Below are 18,081 nucleotides of genomic sequence, written 5' to 3'. Positions count from 1 at the left end.
GCCATATTGGAGTGAAAACACTTATGGGGTTATAAAGCGGACTGTAACAGGCCTTTCATGTTCGTGTTGATCTAACATATAAAGGGGATTGTAACAGACCTGTTATGTTTGCACATTTGATTTCAATTTGCACAGGGGGCAGATGAGGTCATTTGCAGCATTTCGAGTCGTTGGGTGGTCAGACATTAGGTTTTAGGCCGTTATTTCAGCTCCTTGAACGGCAAAATGCTTGGCCGGATATCTATTTGTCATCCTGGAGTGGACTGATTGTTTCTTTCCATTGATCACTATTTTAGCATGTCAATGGGTCAAATACATGTCAAAGCAAATATATTTAATTGGTTTAACAAATCGCCTCGTACCTTACCTGCCAGCTAACCGCAGAAAGTCCATTCTCTAAATGCTTGTCAGTTAGGATGTTTGCAATGGTGTAGAATACTGATGACTTTAGTTCTCAGTACATAATTTCCTTTTGAAGAGTAGGAAAGATGAATTTCGTGTCTTCTGTAGGCTACACTGTGTCAGACTTAGTACTGCAAGTTGGTTGAGTAATTTATATTCCAGATTTATACATTAAAAGTGTCAGTTCTGTTAGCTAGCTAGATGGGTTATGCTTTTAATGTTGTAGTGCTATATCCTCATCACCGTATGTCCTCCTTTTCGGGGGTTATTAAAGTGGATACCTTCCTACTTTGGCCTAAAGCAAAAATAAACAATGAAATCTTAGATCACCACTCCTTGATGACGAGCTTCAAAAATTCTGTTCCATGAGGCAAAGGTGAAACCACACCTCACTCATGTAGCCTACCAATTCATAATAAAACACAATACTTTTCTTTCAAGAACTCTAATACAAACGCTACAACATCTCTTATTTATCTGTTGTATTCATGTATCGAAGCTACCATGTTCGGTCAATAATAGGCTATACCGTTCTATTACGTTTTAGAACGCACCATTTTGCAAAAGGAGGGAACTTTGAAAAGCCACGTAAATATGTTTACATCAGGGGGATTAATGACAACCATCTGGCAACCCTTTAGAAGCCGCCACTGGATATCCCACAGTGCTTTGCTAACAGTGCCATGTTTTTACAAGATTTCTTGGCTGGGCAGCGCTCACATAAAAAGTTGGATGTTAGCTATTGAGCTATAATATTGCTGTTTTATCAAGTTTATTAACTATTTGGGGACTTGTATAAGGACTACACTGTCAAGATGCCGCGAATTATGATTAAGGGTGGCGTTTGGCGCAACACCGAGGTATGCAAATAAACAAATAGCAGCCTGTTCTGACATTAGCTGAACAAATTTGCTAGCGGTAGCTAGCTATTCAGCTAGGTAGCATCTAGCTAATCAACGGTTAGCCTAAATAATATCGTGATCTGTATTGAAAAGGTACATAGGGTACAGAGCTTACATTAGCAGCATAATTTTTTAAAATAAAAGGATATGGCTTTATGATAAATACAAGTTAGCGGTTACCTTCCATACATAGGAAGAAAGCGTTAGCCGTGTAACTATCCTTGCTAGCTAGTCTACCATAATGTAGTTGTGGCTACAGCGCTTGTAGCTAGCTAGCTAGCTAGCATTCGAACCGATGTATTCATTTAGATAATAGTAATTACATTGCTCTGCACAGTCCCCTTACCTGACCTTGTGTTTTTCGCTCCTTGTTTATGCAGGATGAGATCCTTAAGGCAGCGGTAATGAAATATGGCAAGAATCAATGGTCTAGAATTGCCTCGCTGCTCCACAGAAAGTCGGCCAAACAGTGTAAAGCTAGATGGTGAGTACTCATTTACCTAATTACAGGAAAATCTGTCATCCTACAGTATTTACTATTTTGGTCATGTAAACACATTTCAGAGTGTTTATTTTATGTGCCTAAAAATTGCTTTGTGGTGATCAAACCCAACCTAGGTATGAGTGGCTGGATCCTAGCATTAAGAAAACAGAATGGTCTCGTGAAGAAGAGGAGAAGTTACTGCATCTGGCCAAGCTGATGCCAACACAGTGGCGAACCATAGCCCCCATCATTGGCAGAACGGCTGCACAGTGCCTGGAGCACTATGAGTTTCTGCTGTAAGTGTTTGTCCTCACAGTGTATGTTTTTCATAAATTAGGCATGTGAATTTCTGACATAAATTGCTATAATAATTTCTGATCTCAGAGACAAAGCTGCACAGAGGGATAATGAGGAAGATACTGGAGACGACCCTCGCAAACTCAAGCCAGGGGAGATTGACCCTAACCCTGAGACTAAGCCAGCAAGGCCAGACCCTGTGGATATGGATGAAGGTCAGCATATTGACTTCTGAGAGAGTTTGCTTTTAGGGTCGTCACTGACAAGGTACCTGTGACACGTTTATTTGGTGATGCTGAAGAAATTGAGCTAGTACTGTTTCACCTACAGATGAGCTGGAGATGTTGTCAGAGGCGAGGGCCCGTCTAGCAAACACCCAGGGCAAGAAGGCGAAGCGGAAAGCCAGAGAGAAGCAGCTTGAGGAGGCTAGGTGAGAGCAATAGTGTGTTTGTGCAGAAACATGTATAAAAATGCATCATGAGTGATTTGAGGCCTCTCATGTCTACTGCAAAAATGAATCTTCTGAATGTGGCCTTTGGGCCTCTGAAATGTCCCTGTAGTATCTGTACAAGTACCATCCTTTCGTCCTCTTCATAGGCGTTTGGCAGCCTTGCAGAAGCGCAGAGAGCTGCGTGCTGCAGGCATCGACATTCAGAAGAAGCGAAAGAAAAAGAGAGGCGTGGACTACAATGCAGAAATTCCCTTTGAGAAGAAGCCTGCTCAGGGATTCTATGATACATCCATGGAGCAGTATGACCCACTTGAGCCTGACTTTAAACGACTTCGCCAGCAGCATCTTGATGGAGAGCTCAGAAGGTGAGTGACCGAAGCCCACATCAAAACTCCTCACTCAACCACCCCAACTTGTGGACTGGATTTAATCTGTTTCAGTGCTGGTTTGTTAGAGCCATTTTACTGAATGTGTTTTTCATGGATACAGTGAGAAGGACGAGAGGGAACGTAAAAAGGACAGGCAGAAGATCAAGAAAAAGAAAGAGTCAGACCTACCATCGGCCATTCTGCAGACCAGTGGAGTGTCTGAGTTCACTAAGAAGAGGAGCAAACTGGTTCTGCCTTGCCCACAGGTAAACAGATGGAGCTGCTGGTCCATGGTCTATTAAATGAAATGATTCATAGTCATGGTTTTAAGCCTGAGCCCCACTCTGCTCTTTTACAGATTTCTGATGCTGAACTGGAGGAAGTGGTCAAACTGGGCCAGGCCAGTGAGATTGCCCGCCAGACAGCCGAGGAGTCTGGCATCACAAACTCCGCCTCCAGCGCGCTGCTCTCTGAGTACAGTGTCACCAATAATGCCATGGCCCTCCGCACGCCACAGACTCCCGCAGCACAGGACAAAATTCTGCAGGTATACAATCCAACCAGAGTGTTGATACAGTGTAATGAAATGTTTTAATGTCATGTTCAGTGTTTTATGTGAATATTTTATTTCCACTTCCAGGAAGCCCAGAATCTGATGGCACTTACTAACGTGGACACGCCTCTAAAGGGTGGTCTGAACACACCTCTGCATGAGAGTGATTTTTCTGGGGTCACCCCACAGAGGCAGGTGATCCAGACCCCCAACACTGTGCTCTCAACACCTTTCAGGTAGCTGTTGTTTTACACAATATATTAAAATGTAGTATAGTTTGTGCTATAATTTTAGCAATCTGCAAATGGTGATCTTAAAAATGTTTGTTTGGGTTTTTTTTTTTTGCAGAACCCCAAGTCATGGTGCAGAAAGTTTGACCCCTCACACTGGTATGACTCCTAAGCCTTCAGTGGGAGTGACCCCAGGCCGGACACCCCTGCGTGACAAGCTCAACATCAATACAGAGGATGGCGCAGTGGACTACACTGATCCAGCTTACGCCAAGCACCTGGTGAGACCAAGCATACACCTATGAATACAATAAGAATGAATGGGACTGGCCACTCGGCCGTTGTTCCCACCGTGGAGAGCTCATATGTTTGCATGTGTGTGCCATGTGTTTTACAGCAACGGGAGTCACGGGAGCAGCTGAAGGTGGGGCTAATGGCTCTGCCTCTGCCCAAAAACGACTTTGAGATTGTGCTCCCAGAGAACGCTGAGCGAGATCTGGAGGAGGCAGAGGTGGACGAGAGCTTTGTGGAGGACGCTGCTGACATCGAACTCCGGAAACATGTCAGTCCCACTCTCCTCCTCTACCTCCTTACTCATAATTAAAGTCACACTCTTAATGCTGAGAGCTAAATATCCTGAACGGTTGTTGGGTTTTAATTTCAGGTAACTGTGTGCTACTTTTCAGAGATATGTGTAGTCATTCCATATTTTTGGGCGAGGTTAAGTCATGCAAGCATGCCTCCCTTTCACCGAAACCTTTTCAGTGCCATAACCTCAGGTTTATGGTGTGGTGATTGACTCAGATGGGTGGCGCTGTTACAGTTCTGCTTATATGGGGCATTGTATGAAGATAACTAAGAAATTCATAAATGGATGGAAAGATGGCAACAGTAATGACTCGTACAGCTTAATTTCTTGCACTGTTATGTACATCATTTGCATTACATTTTGGTTTAAAACCAAGTGGAATCATTTGCCATCACAAGTTCACATTTGGATTGTGTGCCACGTAATGACAACTCCTGCACTACAGCTCTTGGGCATAGTGAGCCGACATACAAATTTCAGAGCTGCATGAGGTGCACTGGATGAGGAACACGGGGAGAATCAAAAGACTTTTAGAGCTTTTCTCAGTGACTTTGAGACAAATTTCTTAATGGATATGAAATGTGTTTTTGCAGGCAGCCAGAGAAGCTGAGAGAGAGAAGGAGTTGAAGCAGAGACACACAGCTGTACAGAGGAGCTTACCCAGACCCTCCGAAGTGAGTTCCCCACCCAGTGTGTCACTACATGGCCTATCTACTACAGCACGCTCCAGACCAGTCCTCAGGACAGCACAAGGGCTTGAACATCACCTCAGAAATGCTTTCTTGATGTCCATGCTTTCAAGATCTGTGCTTCTAAGCATTGTGAACATCTTCACTATTCTTAAAATGCTTTATATCACTCCTGAAAGCTTTGTGATGGCAGAAACATATGCCACAGTGTCGCATATACAGTAGGTACATGTGCTATGTTCTTTTTTTTAATTTTTGTTCAACTCCTGAGTTTCCTTGGTTGTGTGTGTGTGTGCGCGCGTGTGCTTGCATGTGCGTGTGCCTCCGTGTAACCAGGTCAATGAGACCATACTGAGGCCCCAGAACGTGGAGCCTCCCCTCACAGAGCTTCAGCAAGCTGAGGAGCTCATTAAGAAAGAGATGATCACCATGGTCCACTACGACAGTCTGCATCACCCCTTCACGGAGGCCCTGGCCAAGAAAGGCAAAGGAGCAGGCTCGGGCTCCAGCAGTGCTGAGCACATCACTTACCTTGACAAAACTCCCTACGAGAAACTCTTAGAGGACGATTTAAGAAAGGTTGGTGTTGTGTGTTTTTTACTGAGCATAAAAGAAAAAAATAATTAAGCATCTCAACTAGTTAATTTCACACAGCAGTACTGGCTTCCCTGATTTTTCTCCCCTGTTTATACATGGCCAATTGGCATCCCTCTGGTACTCTCCCCTGTCACACAACAGGTGCCAACTGTGGAGGTCTTCCTCCAAGGTACAGGCAGCCAATCACCACAGCTTCTCAAGCTGCGGCTTATGCAACGTGAGGGGGTGTAGTACCACTAGAAGGATAGTGCAGTCTGCCCCTCGCAGATGTCGGCGATTGGCCATTGTTGCTCGTAATTGACAGGGGAGAGTGACTATGCCATACCTCCCTCCCTGAGAGTATGGCCAATTTTGCTTTCTCGTGCTCCCGGCCATGGTTGGCAGTGGCATCACTGGGGATTTTTATTTGTGTACTTCACACTTTCTTGAATATCTTTTTTTTTTTATGTGCTATGGAATGATTGGAATAGTAAATTGACATTGAACTATGTGTGACTGTCAGGCTAAGGAGCTGCTGCGCCAGGAGATGGAGGTGGTGAAGCATGGCATGGGTCACGGCGAGCTCTCTATCGACGCCTACAACCAAGTGTGGGAAGAGTGCTACAGCCAGGTGCTGTACCTACCAGGACAGAACCGCTACACCAGAGCCAACCTGGCCAGCAAGAAGGACAGGATTGAGTCCCTGGAGAAGAAACTGGAGGTAAAGGGTCATCCAGTTATTGTTTGTTTGCAGTTCCTGAATAGTCCAACAGGTGGCACTGATTGCATTAGCATTTGAATCTGGGCTTCAATGTCGCTCCACAGAATCTCTGAACTGACTGTTAATACCCTTAGCCACACTGTTTGACTGCAGTTGAGTTTTCTTAGAGAGATTTGTCACTGCAGAGAATCATTTTCAGCTTCATGTGTCCAATGTATTAAACTCTGTATTAAAATCAGGAAATTTAATGCAGTAAAGAATATAGTTAATGTTAATACAGATATTGGCTCGTTTAAAAAAAAAAAAAAAAAACATTTAGTGCCTGAAGTTACATAGTTCGTAGCTACAGTGGCCAAGAGAAACACATTAGTCCACCAGCGCTATAATTCGAAGTTTTAAAATATGAATTGAAAGTAACTTCATTTTGTTCCCATGCCAACACTTTTAATGCAGACAAAAATGATCACCATGAAAAGACAGTGAGCTGGCCTTGGTTTCAGAGCCAGCATATGTGCTAAGTTTCAGTTAATCAAGGCAACCACCATCTTACAAAGGGTACATTTGTTTCATATTTCTTGGCTGGGAGTGCAGGGCGGAAACTTGGAGCCCATTCACACAGCAGCCCACTCGGACTGAGCGGGGAAGGGTTTGGGGAGGGGTGCGTTCCTGCGAGGGTGTCGGGGCTGAACACTGCCGCGCTCCTCTCACTCACAGAACTGACGGGATGTATGCTGGTGCAGCTGCACACCACATTTATTAATGGGCTTAAGAAGCAGCTCAGAGCAATGCAGTTTGTGGGGGTGGGGGGTGCCGCCTGTGGCAGGGACCATGAACAGCAGCACACCCTCAGCTTTTACCACTGGTCCCCTGTGTATCACATCAACCACGCAGAGCAAACTAAGTCAGGGGGTTCAGGAGCTTTAAACACCCCAAACCACACCACTGGAGAGTAATAAGGCCCTCTGAGGTGGGTTCCTTCACCTTCTGTACAGGCCAGCATCTCAGCATAGGCTGCTTGAAACCTGGTTTGTCAGTGTCAGCAAGAGGACTCTACTGGCATCCGGGGGGGGGGGCTTGGATAGATGCTTTTAGGTTATAAAAGGGGTTTTAATTTTCTCAAATATCAGACAACAGGTTCTGATTAAATACTGTAGTTTCTTAATGCCTAGCATCTCTAAAACTAATACAGTGCTGAAGGGTGTTGTCAAAGTAATATAGGTTCTTGCAGTGCGATTATAGTGTATTATATGGTATTAGACTTTAGCTTTAAATGGTTTTACAAGTACTGATGTTAGTTTTGTAAAAGTACATGGTTATTCATACACCAGAAACTGAGCAGTCATGTATCATAATATCCAGATCAACAGGGGTCACATGACTATGGAGGCCAAGCGTGCAGCCAAGTTGGAGAAGAAGATGAAGATCCTGTTGGGTGGCTACCAGTCACGGGCTATGGGTCTGATGAAGCAGCTCAGTGACCTGTGGGACCAGGTGGAGCAGGCTCACATGGAGCTGCACACCTTTCAGGAGCTGAAGAAGCAGGAGGACACGGCCATCCCTCGCAGACAGGAGGTGAGTAATGACAGCTAGCCATCTAGCTTTAGCCAAACCACTCCAACTAGCAAAAAGGCTTCGTGTAGTCTTAGTGAAGTGGCCAAAGTGCAGTCATGGTGAAATTACTCAGTCTAGCTTGGTGAAACAACATGGTCTGTCCTTAAATAAAGAACTCCTTGGTCATCCCCTAATTAGAATACAGCAGTTACCACAATAAGGACTGTAGAATTGTGTTCACATCCTGAGTTGAATTAACCTTTTGAGTATTTTAATCAGTAACGTTTTAGCAAGAAACTGGTGTGGCATGGTATAGATACTGAGTATTTTTAGCATTATAGTCATAAGTCATAAATAACCTTTCATAGAAGTAACACTAAGGTTTTTTGTATGTGACAAGGCCCTGAGAGAGGATGTGCAAAGGCAACAGGACCGAGAGAAGGAGCTCCAGCAGAGGTTTGCCGACATCCTCCTCGATAAAGAAACCTTGCTTTCACACAAGTTCTGAATGTGACTTTCAAAATATATGTTGAACTCTTGCTTCAACCATGGCTGTCTACACTGGTTGTAAATCTAAATGAAACAGTTGACACTTTTATTTGGTTTGGTTTTGTTTATTTTTAATTATTCAGCCTGTACAACAGCACCATGTTACCATAAGACCCCTTTAGTTTCTGCAGCAGTCATTTTGTTCTCAAAGCTTGAGTGTGGACTTGATTCCAAGCAGTATTCAGAGCTCATAGTTTGTTTTTAAAGATCAAACTTTTTTTTTTTTTTCATATTGCTTACAATTTGTAAATAATGAATGGCAGTATGTTTTTTCCCCTCCCCAAAATGTGGCTATTTTGAGGATTACACTCAATATGAGATCTTGTAACCTTTCATTAGTATGTTGATATCAAGGAAATCTGTGTATTCTCACTGGCTTTGACAGTACTAGTTTACACAATAAACCATCAGCTGTAACATCTCCCACTGTTGCTTCTTTTCTATTATAGTAATCAAAACCGATGAAGGACATTCAGTTATTATGGCCTCTTAAGCCCTAAGCAATTTCTTTAGGACCCTCTTTGAGATGTAAACTGCTGGCTATTACTATACTATATATATCAGCTAGTAATGGGATTCTGGATACCTCTTAAAACATAAAATGTCACAATTAAGATGCTTGATGAACAAACATGGCAAATAGTAAACACCTTGGTAGAGGAAGTGTAATGTAATATGTATTACACTACTATTGGCCATCCAAAGCTGCTTTAAAAAGTACAGTGCTGCTATACTCATGATTTGCCGAATCCCATCAGGAGGAAGCCTCTAACTTGTCATCCACTGTCAGTTTCGCGTCATGATAAGTTGGTTATTAGCTGTCTCTTAGCTATTGATGTGAGGGAATCAGTCCCTGAGGGTAATGAGACTGCAGTTTGAAGATTTCTCTGGTTTAATACTAGTTGAGCACTGACTGCACAACTCCTGGCATTTACATGTAGACTCCATGTACATGTAATGTTTATATCACAGTATAGTTGACAGCTGATTTGATGGTAAAATAATTAAGACTATGCAGCAGGAAACATCCTGTTAACTACCCCACCACTGCACTGAAACGCAGAACCTTTTACATTTAGTGGTAATAGAACTGACATGCATTACTGAATGCGAATGCTTTCTTATTAAATAGCTCATTAGCTTCTTATACTGAGTGAACAGTCAGTATTTGTCGGACTTGTGACTAGAGGCTGACACATGCCTTCAAGGTAAATTACATCTCAAGTCCATAAAGGATAAAACTAAACTACTTTTATTTCCTCAAATGAATATTGCTGTTCAAGCACTTCTAGCCTCCAAGGATTTAGTGGTGTCTCCATTTTCACATTATGGAGGGACTCTGGGACCAGAGCAGTGGGGTTTGGCAAGATGAGGGAAAACTGGCTTGAAACTATTAAAGACTGCCACTATATTTTCAAGTGTAGTCACACTATGTAAGTCTCCCCTTACCAGGGAAGGAATCACGCCTCTGGCTTCAGAGCATATTGGGAAGAGCGGATGTGGTTTTGAAATTCTTATTCTGGAGTTGTCAATGCTGTTCAGTGTTCCCTTTGTAAGTCTCATGAAAGATCATTCAAGGCCTCTCTCATTATTCCACTGGAGTGATGAAGTGAATGTGACTGGGTGGGTGGCATAGCTTGTCTCTCTGCACTAGAGGAAGCAATTATATGTAAATCCATTTATTCAGGATTGATTAAATGTTTAACACTTTGAAGCACATGGGCCAGAGAGAAGCCTCTCTCTAAAATGGGACAATCTGTTAACGTTCATGGCTTCTGAACGAAGTTTTCAAAAATATATTGATTAAATTTAGTAAAGCTAAAAGAATGTTGTGATGCAAATAATGTTCAAAATGATAAGTGTTAAACTGAGATCACAGAATTACTTGACTACATGTGCCCTGCATATGGTTTCAGTGAAGATTTCTTTCACTAGGGTCAAAATAACGACTCTACAGTTTTGATCTCCTCCAGTCTAAAATGAATTGACAGTATGCAAGGTTTGTATCACAATGGAATTCCCATTGCCCTGTACATAGTCCCTTTGGAAATTAAATAGCTGAATTAGTGAGTTGTTTGATTGGCACCAGGTTTCATTGGAAGTAGCACAATGCTATCAGCTTTCGCTGGAGTACCATAGATTGCCTGAATCTTGTAGTTTTGGCTCTAGGTTTGATGCAAAGATATTGTACAACAGAAACCTGGGACATTGTAGGACTATTGTGAAAGCACTGCACTATGTGATTTTTCTATAATGCAATATGAGTGTACATTAGATGCAAAACAGATATGGAGATGGTGAGGGCTTGCAAATGGTATATGAGCTACAGGTGATTCCTTAGGGTTGCCCTGACTATGTAGGGTGAGGTATGTTGTTTGCCACCCACTACTGAGTTAGCACTGTGCTTACTGTAACTTCCAGCTGTCATCTCTACTGTCATTCTGGCTGGCTCTGGTGCCCTTTCCAGCTCTGCAGACTGACCTCTGCCACTTGAGCTCTTCTTGTCTCATTGCCATTGGCATGCTGCTGCCAACACTGTTCCATCTCCTGCCATCTGGACTGGCTGGCCCACTCCCTGCTTGAGTCAGCTCTCACTCTGTTGCTCTCTCACTCTCTTTCTCTTAATTGGTCTTTTGCCACTCTCTCTCTCTCTAATGATTGGTTGCTCACCTATCTCTCGGTTGATCTCTCACTCGCTCTTTTTTCTTTATCTGTGACCTGTTCCTTTTTGTCCTTTCACTGAGGGTCTATAGTGGGGTTTCTGTCATCTAATGCTGCTGCCTGTTGTGCAGGCGGAGGGCACATGTTCACTCCTTGTTTCGCCCGTGTCTGGATGTTCCTCCAAATTAATTCAAATAAAAAGGTGATGGAGCCTCCATGGAGCCGACTTTTTTTTTTCCCAGCACATCCCACAGATGCTCAATCAGATTGAGATCTGTGGGATTTAGAGGCCAAGTCAACATCTTAAACTCTTTATGTTCATCAAACCATTCCTGAACAATCTTTGCAGTCTTGCAGGGTGCATTATCCTACTGAAAGAGGCTACTGCCATGAGGGAATACCATTGCCATGAAGGGGTGTACTTGGTCTGCAATGTAGGTGTTACATGTCAAACTAACATCCACATAAATGCCCAGACTCAAGGTTTCCCAACAGAAGACTGTATAGAGCATCGCACTACTCTGGAAGTAACTTTTCTGTGTGATCAGATCAGCTGGGATAGCCTTCACTCCCCATCTGCATCAGTGAGCCTTGAACATTCATGGCCTTGCCACTGGTTCACTGATTGCCTTTCCTTAGACCACTTTTAGTAGATACTAACTACTGCATACCAGGAACACCCCACAAGACCTGTTGTTTTGGAGATACTCTGAATCCTGTCAAGCCATCACAGTTTGGCCCTTGCCAAAATCTTTCAGCTCTTTACACTTGCTGTCTAATATATCCCACTCCTTGACAGGTGCCAGTGTGATAAGATGCTATTCACATTACCTGTAAGGGGTTTTACTGTTACGGCTGATCAGTGTATACTGTAACATCAGTAGAAGATGACAGTGTCAGTTAGCCCGCAAATAACAGCTGTTTATTGCAAAGCAAATTTTTAAAAGACTCATCCACAGCAAACAAGCATAAAAGAAACCGGTAGATTAACCAAAAAGACACACACACATACAAACCAGAAATATACACAATCCAATATACACGAATCAACACAACACACAAAGCAGCCGTTAACAGCATGCAAAGCTTAAATATATATACTAAATAGGCCTACAGAGAGGTGCACAACATTACGGAAGTTCTCACTGTGATTTAACTAGCCTACACCCCATAGTCTGTGGCACATGCCACAATATAAAGTACTTCCTCTTTCATTATTCCAGGTGGTGGTCATATTTTTTTGCTCACACTCAGGCCTTCTACCAGAGGCCTGGAAATTTGGGAGAATGGTACGGTATTTTTGATTGTGCTCTTCTGGACTGAGACTGATCTGCTATTCCTGGGATCTGTGGGAGCCACATCCCTACCACCCTTCCACATTCTCTCTGTTTGCTCTTTCAGTCACATTCCATTAGCTGCATATTGTCCAACCTCATCCACCTACAATTTTTTCCAGTAGTCCACTTACCATTGAATTGTCCTGGTTCGTTGACATTCGATACAGACTTTGTTAATCCTGGTGACGTCCGAGCTGGCATTATGACTCATGCTCTCATGTTTCAAAGTTAGTGAGGTAGAAGTAGAGCATGGGGCACAGGCTTCAGAGAGTAATATGTTTTAAAATATATATACACTTCACAGTTTTATATAACATTGTATTCATCTGTACAATTACCTTTGATCTGAGATAGGAGGGCAATATATAAAGATGTATGTGACTCCTGTTTTGCTGAGGAGTTTAGTTCACATAAGAGCCAGGTCGGTGAAACATAAAGTAGGCAAACTAGGGAAAACATTTCCTACTGCCGTCATTGACTTTATCTCAGCCTGAAACTGTCAACTGTTAACTGAGATGAAAGAACTGCAAAAAACATGCTCATGAACTTACATGAATTTTAACAGTTCTACTGCTATCTAAATATATTACATTCATTCAGTTTTTACATAAGACATGATTTGATAAAGGCAAAAGTATTTCCATGGCAAAACCTCTCAGTAGATTTTGACTTTGTTGTAATTGTGAATTAAGCTGTTACATGTGTTATTCTGGAGGAAGTCTAGAGAGTTAAGTAATTCACAATACACAAATGTTTTCTTGGTGATGACATTTCTTATTGGGACCATGTCAGTCTTAACGCGCTACAGGAAGGAAGCAATCCATTGACAGGCTGTTAAGAATTAGAGTAACTTAATTACCTCAGAACCTCCTACAGCTATTTCATATTCATTCTCAAACAAACTCACACAGTAAACAGGATGCAGACTCACAGAACGCAAGCACACACCCGAGGCTCGGTGAGACACAGCAGGTGGCAAGGTGCCCCAGCAACGACCGTGGCTTGCAATGATAATAAACTGAACAACTCTTTAAAAGCATTTAAACGCATGAACTGCCAAAAAAGAAAACAAAGAAAATGACAATTACGTCCTCTGAGGCTGCCTTTTTTTATACAGAGGTAACAGCACACACATTCTTAGTCTGAGAGAGGGGAAGGCATTTAGGCACAGAGAGAAAACACATCAAAAAGATGCATGAATGGACAAACAAGAACAAAGCAGCCTTCAGTAATGGGTTAATGGGGAGAGACTACGAATTCAATCGCCAGAACACCAACACAGTGTTATTCAGGCTGACACTGAATTAGACATGTTTCCTTTTCGTGTTGGAGACAGAATACAAGCAGAGAACAGAACAAAAAGACAGAATGTTTTTCGTTTGGAAAACTCCTGTTGTCTAGCCAAGTCTGGCTCCACAGGCTGGCCATGCTCTCCCTGGTGGAGCTGACTATAAAGCAAAGGTCAGCATTGTTCTCTGAAATCAAATCCAAAACATTTCCAAACATAATAACAATCTATACCGATATGGTCTGTGGGTAAATCATAAATAGGAGCTGTCCTCAGGGTCTAAATTTAAACAGATTGCACACAGTGACAGCGAGAAGCCATCACACCGACCTTCTGTTTTGACTTTCACATCAAGGGCTTCTGCTGTCTTTCTTCTGGCCAGCAGTGTAGATTGTGTTCTTTACAGCTCCACTCTTGACCTGTTTACATGAGTGTGACGGTCTCGGCAGTGATTATAAAGCAGGAGGGCAAAAGGAGGGCTCGGGCGTGTTAGCCTGTTATTACAGTCAGAATTGGAAACCCCCGAGGGAGAGGGGATTTGGTTACAAATCAAACACGAGTCCTATTTTATATGCAGCTAAACTGCACTGGATGGAAATCTTTTGTCAAATTCAGACCCCGTCTGTTGGAATTGAATCTGAGCATTGGTAATTACAAATGGAGTCATGGTGATTTATGCAAGATGTTTTTAATGATTTTGGTATTGTACTCACCCAGCATGACCTCGACATGACTGAGCTGTGCACTCCCTCCCTTTCTCTAGAATAGAGAAATGTTTTTTATTCTACAATAATAAGATACATAATAGGTGGAAGAATACATCTTTCTTTGAGGAAGTTCAGTAAGGGCTACAGGCCTGTTGGGCCTCAGAAACCCAGCTGTTTTGTTTGTTTGATTATACTAGTTCATTCATGTGAGTCTTTGTTGAAGCACCCTTCTTGATTTAAGCCGTTTGTTTGAACACACCTCTTCATATTGGCAGGCATTGGAGAATTTGTGATCTATGTTATGTCACTAACATGTTAAACCCTTAAAAAGGACAGTTTGCTCACCCACGCCGTTCAGACTGTATGAGTTGTTTGGTTTGGATGTCTGTGAATAAGGTTATATATAGAGAGGAAATTAAAAATGCAGGGTTGTAATTTACAAGAGAGGGAGATAGATTTAAATGCTTTTTTTGCTGCTCCAGTTCCAAACTTCCAAATATGTCACAGCTGAATGAGAACTGAGCTTTTTCTGTGCTGGCAATAACAGGAGAGCTCATGTTGCCAGTTCCCATTTAGTGCCCATAGGAGATGGCCCTCAGACAATGGACTTCATCACATCCAAATGACATATAAGTCTGACATATGAACTGACTCTGTTTTGCATGATTAAACTGTAGTGTAATTTCAAAGTGTTTTATAAAATGAGCACAGGGGTTGCCAGATGGTACATATTTGAAGCATGCTCTGATGAGGGCTTTGGTAAGTGTTGTAGAGCATTATTCTACATGGCTCCCAGCACTGTGAGAGGTTTCTCTGAGAAAGCAAGGCCCAAATTGAGGAGCCATTCTAGCCATGTCTGCAGAAACTGAACAAAGAAAACAATGAGTAAAAATTCTTGTAGATACAGGATTTAGACTCACTTCTCATACAACCAAAATATACCCACAATATAGTAGAGTCTGAGTTAGATTTTTTTTTAACACAGAGAGGAAAAAAAAAACACTTTAAAGGTAATTAGTTAGGTACTTGGCTGTGGGTAGTGTGCCCGAAGCGTGAACTCTCCAATCCCAGCAGGGTGCTTGGTCTGTCTGGGGCCAGCCTACGGCAGGGTGGCAGAGTGAGGCAGCAGTCCCCCAAGCAGCATAGACCCCTGAGAAGCCTGAGGACCCAAGATTCCCCTGCATTGTGTTCTCTACGGTGTTGGGAAGAGTTCCAGTGCTGCTGCTCTCACATTTCAGTTGCTTGGCTGCTGCACACAAGCTGCAGCTGCTTGGAGAGCAAGCAGCACTGAGCTCTGGCACCAACATGGCCTTCTGGCTGTGAAAGGTGCAGTTCAGTGGATATGGGAATGGTCTACAACTACACTGCTCAGAGGCAGTGGTAAGTCAGTGGTTAAGGTACTTGACTTGTAAGCAAAGGGGTTTCCAGTTCAAGCCTCACCACTGCCAAGTTGCCACTGTTGGGTTCCTGAGCAAAGCACTTAACCATCAATTGCTTAAGTTGTGTTCAGTCATAATTGTAAAAAGTGTTTGGTAAATGTAATGCTTTTTGGTGAGGTATGAACACTTCAGGGAAGATCTTCATCCAAACTACTCCACTGTTTGCACATTTGATCAGACATAAAACCTGTTACATGTATCATAATATTTTAAGAGAAATTAGAAATCAAATGTGTGGTCAAATAGTTATATAATCTAAAAACTCTAAGATAAATCTTATAGGCTATTATATAAATGCTCATAATAGACTACAGTGGACCTAGCTAAACTGCAACTTAATGACAGTGGAATTATGACTAGGACAAACCGCAAACTGATAAAACAACACAGTTGCGGGATCAGCTCACAGTGGATACTCTTCTATTTCTAGAGACCTTTCCAGAATTCCTCCAGCAGGTGACGGTGTTGTGCTGAGCAGCACATACTCGCGGGATATAACTAATGGCTAAGTTCAGTGGGTTCCATTGCCAAGGTGTGAAGTAGTTCGCATTACATTTATTTCATTCATAAAGCTACTGAATGAGAAACGGCAAATACCCTGAGTGTTCCTGGTCCTGTTTCATTTTCCGGTGATTTCCTATATGATCGGAAATTCATTTATAAACCAAGAAACACCACTTAAGCAACATTCATTCCAATATTATTTCAGTAAAAATTATTTAAAAATTAATTTAACAGAAAAGGACAAAAATATTAAGCTACAAATAAATGTTAGCCTAACAATGTCAGTTTCATTTTAATAAATAGCCAAACGTCTTGAGAGCAAAATAATACGAAATCGAATTTGTATCAGATATCAAATATGTTATTTTCATTATTATTTTAGCATTGCTTTGTTTTTTTAACAATCGGAAAACCATATATATATATATATATATATATATATATATATATATATATATATATATATATATATATATATATATATATATATATATATGTTTACCAAGTTCATGTTTGGAATTCAGAAACATCATTTAATATTTTACCGTGCTTGCAAGTGTGTGTGTGTGTGTGTGTGTGTGTGTGTGTGTGTGTGTGAAAATATTAAATGTTGTTTCCGAAGAAAATCTGTGAATTCCAAACATGAACTTGGTAAACCAAAATAAATGGCTGGTGGCACTTTACATACACACAAGTAATAATCAGCTTTGTGAAACTAATGCAGTGAAAGCAGGAGAACACATAACCATTTCGGTAAAATAGGGTTTAAAACTAGATGAAGGGAAGTGTTAGCCTCAAAGTGTCGACGTTCTTTTTTAAATAATATGCTTGGTGTGTTGAAAATGCAGTGGAGATGTGTGGTCTCCCCTCGCCTCTCTCACGGGGGGCGACACTTAACTGAGGGCTTAGCGGAGGGGTTAGCGGAGGGGTCTGTGGTCAGAGGGCTGGGTGGTGGTCAGGGCCGCAGAGGCACCGCGCTGTGTGGAGCGGCGCTGAAGCGCGCTCGCGCGCGTCTATGAGACCGCGGCAAAAACGTCAGCACCGCGAGACGCATAGGTTTCAGCCTGTCTCAGTGAACTTCCTCCTCCGCCATCTCTGGCAGATTTAACGGCTTTCATCATGTAAATCACAAGCCATCACATCCCCCTGATTTGAATATCTGAAAGTAATGTGTGTGTTATAATGGATCTTCAGTATGTTCACACTATATCATAGGTCGGCTTTTTTATTTTGCAGAAGTGTCTTGATGTATTATTTGCGAGACGGTGAAGCTCCAAAATGTATAAAACATTTGACTGCTAAAATGTAAACATTAGAAAACAAATTTATTCTGATGTGAAATATGCTGGGTCGACCTGGTATGAAACCTCACCGAGAGTTTTAACGAAAACAGCTTCTTAAAATACACGAGCGCCGTTTCTGTTGAACTCATCAGCATTCTTCTGACTCGCCTTCCTTGCCATTTAGAATTATAATTATATATTTTTTATTAACAAATGCACAATAATGACAAAAACACGACGATCCTTCCATCCAATGGTTACTAAGAGTTCAAAGTTCACATCAACGATCAAATGATCGAATGATACATTGTTCCTAGGCTATAGATATATCCCTTTGCTGAATTTTCTGTAATGTATTAGAAAACATGTTTATATATATTTAACCATATTTTACAGCAACTAGTAAACTGACTCCGTTATTTCATTGCACAAATATAATTATATTTAATTATAAATGACCATATGATTGCGAATTTATTAAGGAACGTGGTTTGGTTGTA

General features: G+C 42.0%; 1 protein-coding gene across 1 annotated transcript; it reads left to right on the top strand.

Annotated features, from left to right (window-relative positions):
- The first annotated feature begins 1,093 nt into the window (after window positions 1-1,093).
- On the top strand, window positions 1,094-8,783 carry cdc5l (CDC5 cell division cycle 5-like (S. pombe)). Its single transcript, XM_027002465.2, has 16 exons — window positions 1,094-1,262; window positions 1,685-1,788; window positions 1,923-2,084; window positions 2,173-2,300; window positions 2,416-2,515; window positions 2,683-2,901; window positions 3,026-3,170; window positions 3,263-3,451; window positions 3,545-3,693; window positions 3,806-3,968; window positions 4,085-4,249; window positions 4,870-4,950; window positions 5,302-5,544; window positions 6,065-6,262; window positions 7,622-7,834; window positions 8,214-8,783. The coding sequence occupies exons 1-16, from the start codon at window positions 1,218-1,220 to the stop codon at window positions 8,319-8,321; spliced, it is 2,412 nt and encodes an 803-aa protein (XP_026858266.2). The 5' UTR covers window positions 1,094-1,217; the 3' UTR covers window positions 8,322-8,783.
- Window positions 8,784-18,081: the final 9,298 nt, after the last annotated feature.

Source organism: Electrophorus electricus, chromosome 13 (genome assembly GCF_013358815.1).
Source record: "Electrophorus electricus isolate fEleEle1 chromosome 13, fEleEle1.pri, whole genome shotgun sequence".
Lineage (NCBI taxonomy): Eukaryota > Metazoa > Chordata > Actinopteri > Gymnotiformes > Gymnotidae > Electrophorus > Electrophorus electricus.
Note: the sequence above shows the minus strand (reverse complement) of the source record. Positions and strands in the feature narration are given on the sequence as shown.